This window comes from Coregonus clupeaformis, chromosome 20 (genome assembly GCF_020615455.1).
Source record: "Coregonus clupeaformis isolate EN_2021a chromosome 20, ASM2061545v1, whole genome shotgun sequence".
Taxonomy (NCBI): domain Eukaryota; kingdom Metazoa; phylum Chordata; class Actinopteri; order Salmoniformes; family Salmonidae; genus Coregonus; species Coregonus clupeaformis.
Genome location: NC_059211.1, coordinates 16,923,303 through 16,936,040, shown reverse-complemented (window position 1 = coordinate 16,936,040; position 12,738 = coordinate 16,923,303). Strand labels below are relative to the sequence as shown.

General features: G+C 44.2%; 1 protein-coding gene across 1 annotated transcript in view; it reads right to left on the bottom strand.

The window, feature by feature from the left end:
• Positions 1-245: 245 nt before the first annotated feature.
• Positions 246-12,738, bottom strand: part of LOC121533688 (thimet oligopeptidase-like) — a 28,839-nt gene continuing 16,346 nt past the window's right edge. Inside the window, exons 8-14 of the mRNA XM_041839837.2 lie at positions 11,423-11,565; positions 3,070-3,293; positions 2,570-2,771; positions 1,484-1,670; positions 1,193-1,321; positions 905-1,041; positions 246-627 (exon numbers count right to left, since the gene is read on the bottom strand). Coding sequence (XP_041695771.1) covers positions 466-627; positions 905-1,041; positions 1,193-1,321; positions 1,484-1,670; positions 2,570-2,771; positions 3,070-3,293; positions 11,423-11,565 — 1,184 coding nt within the window. The 3' untranslated portion in view covers positions 246-465. The remainder of the gene's footprint in view (positions 628-904; positions 1,042-1,192; positions 1,322-1,483; positions 1,671-2,569; positions 2,772-3,069; positions 3,294-11,422; positions 11,566-12,738) is intronic.

The window sequence follows — 12,738 nt, the reverse complement described above, 5'->3', positions numbered from 1 at the left end:
TTAGTATTATGTAATACTAATGAGACACAGTATTATGCCTCGTTTCAAAGGATACTGAATCTGTATGAGATACTGGCTGAATGCCTCTATATCAGGGCCTTAAACATGCGGCCTGAGAGCCAAATGCTGCCAGCGAGCTGTTTTAATGTGGCCTGTGATCATCTTCATATAAAATCAGCAAAATAAGTTTGAAACCCCTGAAGAGCTACTTCTTTTGAGAAAACTGACAGAAGGCGACAAATGGGTCAAGTCAATTCTTTGTTAATGTATTTTGTTCAACCTTACTTGCATACAATCACAGTTTGTATTTTAAAACATCTCCAAACCAAAAAAACACAGCACAAAAAAGGGTGAAATAGCACATATAAATTCTTGTTTTCATCGTTTCTTTCTAGAACATGTAGGTCCTGTGTCCTAAGTGTATGTTTGGTTGGGGGGTGTTTACGCTGAGCTGGTTGTGATTGGTCAACAGGCACATGGAGTGCCTGCCTCCAGCTCTACCGTTAGTCCTTTGCTCAGGAGGAAAGCTTCTTGCTTTGGCTCCCTCCCTAGGAAGTTCTTGAGCATAATTTCAGCGTCCTCCGAGCCTCCAGGCTTTAGGATACAGTTTCTGTAGTCCAGCCCCACCTAGAAGAGATTGAAATACACTTCATCAGCATCAAGCAGGTGACCATTTTAGCCGACAACAATGACATTTCTGCCAAGGTGAAATCATTTGGCGCTGAAAAAGACAAGTCAAACTACATGACTCCAGTTCTGGAGGGCTGCAGGCAGTCACTGCTCACTAGCATCAATAACCAATGATGCCTGATACCAACTACTAGATAATAGGTGATGGTCAAGTGTAAAAACAGCATTGTAAATAACAGCTAAGATCGTAAATAACTAGCTCAGCTGTGCCAACCTTGGGGTTCATGATGCCTTCCTGCTTGAAGCGGGCGTAGAACATGTCCATGGAGAAGACCTCGCTCCAGAGGTAACCGTAGTACTGGGCGTCGTAACCACCTGCCAGGTGGCCAAATGTGGCTGGCATGTCGGTTCCTATGGGCACAATGGCGAAGGAAAAATGATTTGTTTTAAAAGCTGACAATGACTATAGGAGTTGGCAAGATGACTAAAACAGATCTGGGACAAGGCTACCAAACTACAGCTGTGATGGTGGTTTGGCCCATTGGTTGAGGTAGTCTCTGACCTGAGGATGCAGGCACGCCCAGGATCTCCTGGCTCAGCCGGGCGTACTCCTCGGCCGGGTCCAGCCCATTCTTGGTGTGTAGGGCCTGGTCCACCTTGGCCAGGACGATCTGACGCAGGTTAAACAGACCTGCATGGGAGGGAGAGGGTTAACGCATTAACACACTGAAGCCTTTAAACCTAGTAGCTCTTCAGGAGTGCCCAATAACCTAAACTCCAGCACTGGTGTAAAGGGTATTATTAAGCGGGGTGTTCTATGAAAGAGCCAGGGTGTTGTTTCATGGTGACCCACCAGTGTTGGCCAAGCGGGACTTAATGAGTTTGTCCAGCAGGTCATCAGGGATGGGGGCACCCGTCTTGTAGTGTTTGGACATGCGCTGCAGGGGCTCCTTCTCCCACACCCAGTTCTCCAGCATCTGGGAGGGCGCCTCCACAAAGTCCTGCTCCACGTGTGTCCCACTGAACATGGCAAAGTCCGCCTGGGAGCAGCAGAGAGAGGAGAGACATGCATCTGTTAATCCCAGCATCCTGCAGTATAACTACTATTAGACATTAAACTAGACAGAAAAAGGGGAGGGGCATATCATTTTGGTGTTCATTTAAGTTTGATTACATTTTGTATACCATATCAAATATATACAGTGGGGGAAAAAAGTATTTAGTCAGCCACCAATTGTGCAAGTTCTCCCACTTAAAAAGATGAGAGAGGCCTGTAATTTTCATCATAGGTACACGTCAACTATGACAGACAAAATGAGAGAAAAAAAATCCAGAAAATCACATTGTAGGATTTTTTATGAATTTATTTGCAAATTATGGTGGAAAATAAGTATTTGGTCACCTACAAACAAGCAAGATTTCTGGCTCTCACAGACCTGTAACTTCTTCTTTAAGAGGCTCCTCTGTCCTCCACTCGTTACCTTTATTAATGGCACCTGTTTGAACTTGTTATCTTATATAAAAGACACCTGTCCACAACCTCAGTCACACTCCAAACTCCACTATGGCCAAGACCAAAGAATTCTCAATTTGTCTGTCATAGTTGACGTGTACCTATGATGAAAATTACAGGCCTCTCTCATCTTTTTAAGGGGGAGAACTTGCACAATTAGTGGCTGACTAAATACTTTTTTCTCCACTGTATTTTATACTAAATAGTCATTGAGGAGTACACTGCCCTCTCAGGCATTAAAACGGGCTAAAAGTCACTGCTTACAAATGTGTTTTACGTTGATTTTACAGGTATTAAATAGCTAATGACGTATTGAGAGCAGGAAATATATTAACCATCACACTAAAATGCCTTTACTCAAACATTAATTTCAGTGCTTAGGAACTAAACAACGTTGTATACTGTGTACCAGCAATGACACCACACCTGAGCGCAGAGCTGGTGCATGACGTGGCCAAACTCGTGGAAGTAGGTCTCCACCTCATCGTGCTGCAGGAGAGAGGGGGCGTCGGCCGTGGGCTTGCTGAAGTTGGCCACCATGGCCGCCACCGCCATCTGGCGGGTCCCGTCCGACAGTAGACAGCCGGGCTGCAGGCCAAAGCAGGCCGCGTGGCCGTACTTCCCCTCTCTGGGAGGGGTTACGCACAATTACCATGACTGTTCAATATGACTGGCTAAACATTTGTATTTTATTGTCTCCCTCATAATGTGGAGGAGCAAAGGTGGGCTCTTCTCTGTTTCAATTGCAGTAGACAAATTCAACCGCAACTCTGGAGAGCAATGAAATAAAATACCTTTCCCCCAAAACTATAAGATCCTTACAAAAGATGGTTATATCAAAACAATCACCATACATAACTAATTGTATGCAGCCATCATTAAAATCCTCTGCCCATTTCAATCTCCTCCGCTTTCCTCCGACTCACCTTGGGAAGAGGTCCAGGTAGAACTGTCCCACCACCGTGCCCGTGGTGCGGTCCTTGACGGAGTAGAGGGTGACGTCGTCGTGCCACACGGGGGCGTCCTCCACCAGGTCAAAGGTGAGGTTCAGCAGTTCCTGGTAGATGTCCAGCAGGCCCCGGGTCACAACCTCCATGGGGAAGTACTCCTTCAGCTGGTTCTGGTCCACCGCATATTGGGTCTCCTCCACCTACAGTGGGGCAGATTCAATTCAACACTTTATCCCTTCAGGGGAAAATATAGGCCGCATAGGCCACTAGGTCAGCTCTACCACCGCAGTGAAAAATACAGAGCTATGATTTTTTAAAATTACGTTATATATTTTTTGCATTATACACTGCATTTGGAAAGTATTCAGACCTCTTGACTTTTTCCACTTTGTTAAGTTACAGCCTTATTCTAAAATGGATGAAGTATAATTTTTTTCTCATCAATCTACACACACAATACCCCATAATGACAAAGCAAAAACAAGTTTTTAGAAATGTTTGGAAATGTATTAAATATACAAAACTGAAATGCCTTATTTACATAAGTATTCAGACCCTTTGCTATGAGACCCGAAATTGAGCTCAGGTGCACCCTGTTTCCATTGATCATCCTTGAGATGTTTCTACAACTTGATTTGAGTCCACCTGTGGTAAATCCAATTGATTGGACATGATTTGGAAAGGCACACACCAGTCTATATAAGGTCCCACAGCTGACAATGCATGTCAGAGCCAGTGGTGTAAAGTACTTAAGTACAAATACTTGAAAGTACTACTTAAGTAGTTTTTTTTGGGTATCTGTACTTTCCTATTTATATTTTTGACTACTTTTACTTCACTACATTCCTAAAGAAAATGATGTACTTTTTACTCCATACATTTTCCCTGACACCCAAAAGTACTCGTTACATTTTGAATGATTAGCAGGACAGGAAAAGGGTCCAATTCACGCGCTTATCAAGAGAACATCCCTGGTCATCCCTACTGCCTCTGATCTGGCAGACTCACTAAACACACATGCTTCGTTTGTAAATTATGTCTAAGTGTTGGAGTGTGCCCCTGGTTTTACGTAAATAAAAAAAACAAGAAAATGGCGCCACCTGGTTTGCTTAATATAAGGAATTTGAAATGATTTGTACTTTTACTTTTGATACTTAAGTATATTTAATACCAAATACTTTTAGACTTTTACTCAAGTAGTATTTTACTGGGTGACTTCAGAGCGCTCAGGACCTCAGACTGGGGCGAAGGTTCCAACAGGACAACAACCCTAAGCACACAGCCAAGACAACGCAGGAGTGGCTTCGGAACAAGTCTCTGAATATCCTTGAGTGGCCCAGCCATAGCCCGGACTTGAACCCAATCGAACAGCTCTGGAGAGACCTGAAAATAGCTGTGCAGCGACGCTCCCCATCCAACCCGACAGAGCTTGAGAGGATCTGCAGAGAAGAATGGGAGAAACTCCCCAAATACAGATGTGCCAAGCTTGTAGCGTCATACCCAAGAAGACTCAAGGCTGGAATCGCTGTGAAGGTGCTTCATCAAAGTACTGAGTAAAGGTCTGAATACTTATGTAAATGCTCAATGTTAAATTCAAATCTTCCTACCATCATATCTAAGCCAATATGACACCAATGTCGATTAAACTTTGCAAATAAACTTGGAGGTACACAACACACTCCCCGCCTCTTGGCATGATCAGTTCAGCCGTTACCGAGAACCACGTACTGGATTTTTCACAAAGTCTTTAGCGTAATTTTTTTGCCCAAACCTAGCTCAAATTCTAGACGTCGGATTAAAACGACACTACAGCGTCCATAAAATGACCATCAGACTTGGTTCCATTTGGACGGAATAAGTTGAGCTGCAACAGTTCGTACGATGCACAATTTATCACCCTCACGTGCCCAATAAGAACCAACGATGTGCTACCTTTTTGAAGCATTTCTGACAATGCCAACATACAGTACCAGTCAAAAGTTTGGGTTTTTCTTTATTTTTACTATTTTCTACATTGTAGAATAATAGTGAAGACATCAAAACTATGAAATAACACACATGGTTAAACAAATCAAAATATATTTGATATTTTAGATTCTTCAAATAGGCACCATTTGCCTTGATGACAGCTTTGCACATTCTTGGCATTCTCTCAACCAGCTTCACCTGGAAAGCTTTTCCAACAGTCTTGAAGAAGTTCCCACATATGCTGAGCACTTGTTGGCTGCTTTTCCTTCACTCTGCGGTCTGACTCATCCCAAACCATCTCAATTGGGTTGAGGTTGAGGGATTGTGGATGCCAGGTCATCTGATGGAGCACTCCATCACTCTCCTTCTTGGTCAAATAGCCGTTACACAGCCTGGAGGTGTGTTGGGTCATTGTCCTGTTGAAAAACAAATGATAGTCCCACTAAGCACAAACCAGATGGGATGGAGTATCGCTGCAGAATGCTGTGGTAGCCATGCTGGTTAAGTGTGCCTTGAATTCTAAATAAATCACAGACAGTGTCACCAGCAAAGCACCCCCACATCATAACACCTCCTCCTCCATGCTTTACGGTGGGAAATACACATGCGGAGATCATCCGTTCACCCACACCGCATCTCACAAAGCCAAGGCGGTTGGAACCAAAAAACTCCAATTTGGACTCCAGACCAAAGGACAAATGTCCACGGTCTAATGTCCATTGCTCGTGTTTCTTGGGACAAGCAAGTCTCTTCTTATTATTGGTGTCCTTTCGTAGTGGTTTCGTTGCAGCAATTCGTCCATGAAGGCCTGATTCACACGGTCTCCTCTGAACAGTTGATGTTGAGATGTGTGCCGTTACTTGAACTCTGTGAAGCATGTATTTGGGCTGCAATTTCTGAGGCTGGTAACTAATGAACTTATCCTCTACAGCAGAGGTAACTCTGGGTCTTCCATTCCTGTGGCGGTCCTCATGAGAGCCAGTTTCATCATAGAGCTTGATGGTTTTTGCAACTGAAATGTTTCGTATTGACTGACCTTCATGTCTTAAAGTAATGATGGACTGTCGTTTCTCTTTGCTTGTTTGAGCTGTTCTTGCCATAATATGGACTTGGCCTTTTACCAAATAGGGCTATTTTCTGTATACCCCCCCTACCTGTGGTGAATGATGGACGGTGTCAGGCGCAGGAGTAAAATAACCGGATGCAGAATTGATTCCTTCCAGACATACAATGCGTCTACAACGGCAATCGAAACAGGTACAGGGGAAACAATCCTCCCTGACCAAACACAGTCTCAGAAAATACAATAAATGTAATAACACAGGGGAAAATCAACCCTGGCTAAATAAATGAGAGTATCTCAACCGAGCTACTCTCCTCCCACATAGAACAATCACTCACAAAGACAAGGGGGCAGAGGGAACACTTATACACAGACTAATTAGGGGATGAGCACCAGGTGTGTGTGATTGACAAGACAAGTGGAGTGATGAGAATGGGAGCAGCAGTAGCTAGTAAGCCGGTGACGACGAACGCCGAAACATTTACATATACATTTACGTCATTTAGCAGACGCTCTTATCCAGAGCGACTTACAAATAGGTGCATTCACCCTATAGCCAGTGGGATAACCACTTTACAATATCTTTTTTTTTTTTTTTTTTAGGGGGGGGTAGAAGGATTACTTTATCCTATCCCAGGTATTCCTTAAAGAGGTGGGGTTTCAAATGTCTCCGGAAGGTGGTGAGTGACTCCGCTGTCCTGGCGTCGTGAGGGAGCTTGTTCCACCATTGGGGTGCCAGAGCAGCGAACAGTTTTGACTGGGCTGAGCGGGAACTATGCTTCCGCAGAGGAAGGGGAGCCAGCAGGCCAGAGGTGGATGAACGCAATGCCCTCGTTTGGATGTAGGGACTGATCAGAGCCTGAAGGTACAGAGGTGCCGATCCCCTCACAGCTCCATAGGCAAGCACCATGGTCTTGTAACAGATGCGAGCTTCAACTGGAAGCCAGTGGAGTGTGCGGAGGAGCGGGGTGACGTGAGAGAACTTGGGAAGGTTGAACACCAGACGGGCTGCGGCATTCTGGATGAGTTGTAGGGGTTTAATGGCACAGGCAGGGAGCCCAGCCAACAGCGAGTTGCAGTAATCCAGACGGGAGATGACAAGTGCCTGGATTAGGACCTGTGCCGCTTCCTGTGTAAGGCAGGGTCGTACTCTCCGAATGTTGTAGAGCATGAACCTGCAGGATCGGGTCCCCGAACAAGGAGGGGAGGCAGCCTCGGCGGAAGTCGTGACACTACCTTGTCACAACACAACTGATTGGCTCAAACGCATTAAGAAGGAAAGACATTCCACAACTTTTAAGAAGGCACTCTTGTTAATTGAAATGCATTCCAGGTGACTACCTCATGAAGCTGGTTGAGAGAATCCCAAGAGTGTGCAAAGCTGACATCAAGGCGTGGCTATTTGTTTAACACTTTTTGGTTACTACATGATGTGTTATTTCATTGTTTTGATGTCTTCACGATTATTCTACAATGTAGAAAATAGTAAAAAGAAAAGAAAAACCCTTGAATGAGTGTGTCCAAACTTTTGACAAGTAGTGTATTTTTCAGCCGATTCTCCGAGTTCTAAAACTGTGTCTAGCAACTCGGTTGCTCAACAACATGCCTGCAGCAGGTAGCCAGTCATAAGTGGACGACAACAAACCTAATCTACTGTAGATACAGTGGGGAGAACAGGTTTTCCTACTTACAAAGCATGTAGAGGTCTGTAATTTTTATCATATGTACACTTCAACTGTGAGAGACGGAATCTAAAAACAAAAATCCAGAAAATCACATTGTATGATTTTTAAGTAATTAATTTTCATTTTATTGCATGACATAAGTATTTGATCACCTACCAACCAGTAAGAATTCCGGCTCTAACAGACCTGTTAGTTTTTCTTTAAGAAGCCCTCCTGTTCTCCACTCATTACCTGTATTAACTGCACCTGTTTGAACTCGTTACCTGTATAAAAGACACCTGTCCACACACTCAATCAAACAGACTCCAACCTCTCCACAATGGCCAAGACCAGAGAGCTGTGTAAAGACATCAGGGATAAAATTGTAGACCTGCACAAGGCTGGGATGGGCTCCAGGACAATAGGCAAGCAGCTTGGTGAGAAGGCAACAACTGTTGGCGCAATTATTAGAAAATGGAAGAAGTTCAAGATGACGGTCAATCACCCTCGGTCTGGGGCTCCATGCAAGATCTCACCTCGTGGGGCATCAATGATCATGAGGAAGGTGAGGGATCAGCCCAGAACTACACGGCAGGACCTGGTCAATGACCTGAAGAGAGCTGGGACCACAGTCTCAAAGAAAACCATTAGTAACACACTACACCGTCATGGATTAAAATCCTGCAGCGCACGCAAGGTCCCCCTGCTCAAGCCAGCGCATGCCCCGTCTGAAGTTTGCCAATGACCATCTGGATGATCCAGAGGAGGAATGGAAGAATGTCATGTGGTCTGATGAGACAAAAATATAGCTTTTTGGTCTAAACTCCACTCGCCGTGTTTGGAGGAAGAAGAAGGATGAGTACAACCCCAAGAACACCATCCCAACCATGAAGCATGGAGGTGGAAACATTCTTTGGGGATGCTTTTCTGCAAAGGGGACAGGACGACTGCACCGTATTGAGGGGAGGATGGATGGGGCCATGTATCGCGAGATCTTTGCCAACAACCTCCTTCCCTCAGTAAGAGCATTGAAGATGGCTCGTGGCTGGGTCTTCCAGCATGACAACGACCCGAAACACACAGCCAGGGCAACTAAGGAGTGGCTCCGTAAGAAGCATCTCAAGGTCCTGGAGTGGCCTAGCCAGTCTCCAGACCTGAACCCAATAGAACATCTTTGGAGGGAGCTGAAAGTCCGTATTGTCCAGCGACAGCCCCGAAACCTGAAGGATCTGGAGAAGGTCTGTATGGAGGAGTGGGCCAAAATCCCTGCTGCAGTGTGTGCAAACCTGGTCAAGACCTACAGGAAACGTATGATCTCTGTAATTGCAAACAAAGGTTTCTGTACCAAATATTAAGTTCTGCTTTTCTGATGTATCAAATATGTCGTCATGCAATAAAATGCAAATTAATTACTTAAAAATCATACAATGTGTTTTAGATTCTGTCTCTCACAGTTGAAGTGTACCTATGATAACAATTACAGACCTCTACATGCTTTGTAAGTAGGAAAACCTGCAAAACCGGCAGTGTATCAAATACTTGTTCTCCCCACTGTATATGGTGGTATGCATACAGACAATTGTCTGACATAAAAAAATATGTCAGTTGTTATTAGTGAGCCTTGTATGTGGTACAGATCATATTATTGTGGGAGCACCTCCTCTGCAAGTATTAATTAGGCTGTTTGAGAAGGTTTGAATCCTAAGCAACCTGCCTACACATTGCTTAAGTACAACAGACCAACATACATATAGTTAATGTAGTAGGTGTCAAAGCTGTGTGCTGGAAAACCTTGGTAGAGCATGGATGAAGTAGGGATTGTGGTGCTCATGTGAATTTCCTTTCTTTTTTGGCTTCAGACCAATCCCTGCTTGTCACATAAAACAGTGTTTTGTTTTTAATAAATACAGTGGGGGAAAAAAGTATTTAGTCAGCCACCAATTGTGCAAGTTCTTCCACTTAAAAAGATGAAAGAGGCCTGTAATTTTCATCATAGGTACACGTCAACTATGACAGACAAATTGAGAAAAATAAATCCAGAAAATCACATTGTAGGATTTTTTATGAATTTATTTGCAAATTATGGTGGAAAATAAGTATTTGGTCACCTACAAACAAGCAAGATTTCTGGCTCTCACAGACATGTAGCTTCTTCTTTAAGAGGCACCTGTTTGAACTTGTTATCAGTATAAAAGACACCTGTTCACAACCTCAAACAGTCACACTCCAAACTCCACTATGGCCAAGACCAAAGAGCTGTCAAAGGACACCAGAAACAAAATTGTAGACCTGCAACAGGCTGGGAAGACTGAATCTGCAATAGGTAAGCAGCTTGGTTTGAAGAAATCAACTGTGGGAGCAATTATTAGGAAATGGAAGACATACAAGACCACTGATAATCTCCCTCGATCTGGGGCTCCACGCAAGATCTCACCCCGTGGGGTCAAAATGATCACAAGAACGGTGAGCAAAAATCCCAGAACCACACGGGGGACCTAGTGAATGACCTGCAGAGAGCTGGGACCAAAGTAACAAAGCCTACCATCAGTAACACACTACGCCGCCAGGGACTCAAATCCTGCAGTGCCAGACGTGTCCCCCTGCTTAGGCCAGTACATGTCCAGGCCCGTCTGAAGTTTGCTAGAGTGCATTTGGATGATCCAGAAGAGGATTGGGAGAATGTCATATGGTCAGATGAAACCAAAATATAACTTTTTGGTAAAAACTCAACTTGTCGTGTTTGGAGGACAAAGAATGCTGAGTTGCATCCAAAGAACACCATACCTACTGTGAAGCATGGGGGTGGAAACATCATGCTTTGGGGCTGTTTTTCTGCAAAGGGACCAGGACGACTGATCCGTGTAAAGGAAAGAATGAATGGGGCCATGTATCGTGCGATTTTGAGTGAAAACCTCCTTCCATCAGCAAGGGCATTGAAGATGAAACGTGGCTGGGTCTTTCAGCATGACAATGATCCCAAACACACCGCCCGGGCAACGAAGGAGTGGCTTCGCAAGAAGCATTTCAAGGTCCTGGAGTGGCCTAGCCAGTCTCCAGATCTCAACCCCCTAGAAAATCTTTGGAGGGAGTTGAAAGTCCGTGTTGCCCAGCGACAGCCCCAAAACATCACTGCTCTAGAGGAGATCTGCATGGAGGAATGGGCCAAAATACCAGCAACAGTGTGTGAAAACCTTGTGAAGACTTACAGAAAACGTTTGACCTGTGTCATTGCCAACAAAGGGTATTTAACAAAGGGTATATAACAAAGTATTGAGAAACTTTTGTTATTGACCAAATACTTATTTTCCACCATAATTTGCAAATAAATTCATAAAAAATCCTACAATGTGATTTTCTGGAGAAAAAAATTCTGTACCTATGATGAGAATTACAGGCCTCTCATCTTTTTAAGTGGGAGAACTTGCACAATTGGTGGCTGACTAAATACTTTTTTTCCCCCACTGTATAGGCTTGCACATACGCAATTATTTAATACAACAGCACAACAACCTTTGCATTCTGCAACTCTGACATCCCCCCACGCCAATGTATTTATGTACGTGTTAAAAAGATTACTGTTGGGTCCCCAGCATAACAGAGCTGCAGACATTTGTTGTTTTTCCCTATGGTCTACCTGGGTCATGAAGTAGCGTGTGTCCCACGCATATAACTCGCCCTTGAAGGGCAGGCCCCTCTTCTGGCACTCCTTCTTCTTCAGCTTGAGGATGACCTTGCGCTCCTCCTCTCCCAGGGGCTTCAATTTACAGGCCAGTTCCTCTGGAGAAAAGGAAGATTACCTTACTGTCAAATGTACCCAAAGGAAGTTTGTCTCCTGCTTGATCCCAATCCCTCCCAAAGACAGACAGACACACACACACACACATTGGAGCAGAGATGTGAGGGGTGGAAACTGTGTGTGCGTTAAGGTTTTTTCTGGATCAAAATGGAGTTTAGGTAGTGGGCGTGACAGGGGCAAAGCAGTGTGTGGTTAGTGGCGCAGTCGCCAACTGAACATTTTAGAGGCCCTCCTCTTGGCCGCAGAAACAAAATGTTGCTGTTTTAAAGGGATACGTCGGGATTTTGGCAATGAGGCCCTTTTTTAAAATCTATTTCCCCAGTCAGGTGAACTTGTGGATCCCATTTTTATGCAGTTTGTGGCATCGATATGAGTCAGAAACATTTATTCTAGTGTCAAAATTGCCTACAAAGTGTAAATAGGATAACTGGTCCTAAAGTCAGTCTCATCTAAAAAAAAAAACAGTTTTGTAAGTGCGTTCGTCACAACTTACTTGACGGTTGGGTATGAATTACTTACATGCCCACTTTTGCCAATGATGCCCAATTGCCCAGAGACAATGCATTGTGGTCCGCCCCCAGCTGCCATGTGAGTTAGTGGACAATGTTGTCAAGTCTGTATATGGGTGCAACGCACGCACATTTCGATCAATAAATAGGAGTGAAAATGGGCTTCCATAAAGTTGGTGCAAACTTCCAATGCATTTCAACAGTATTGCCAGATGGCCAGGAATGGATTACATCCATTGTTGAGTATGTTAGCTAAGTGCAAGATAGCTGGTACTACCTAGCTAGTAGCTACTTTTGGCTATACAACATTATAATGCTAGCGAGCCAGGCTAGCTATGATACCACAGATAAAAGGGGAATGATAATGTAGCTAGCTAAATACACCAAGCTAACTTGTAACGTGATGTAGCATGTCAGAGGAAGATGTGCATAGCTCACGTTAGCTAGCTACCTTGCTAACAACAGCTAACTGTAGGCTATTTGCATTTAGGGTCAATGCAGGGCAGGCATTGGATACTTGCTTTCAATAATGTTGACTCGAACTGGCTCACTAGCTAGCCGATACATTTCAACTCGGACAAAGATATTGATACAGTGCCTTCATAAAGTATTCATACCCCTTGACTTATTTCACATTTTGTTGTG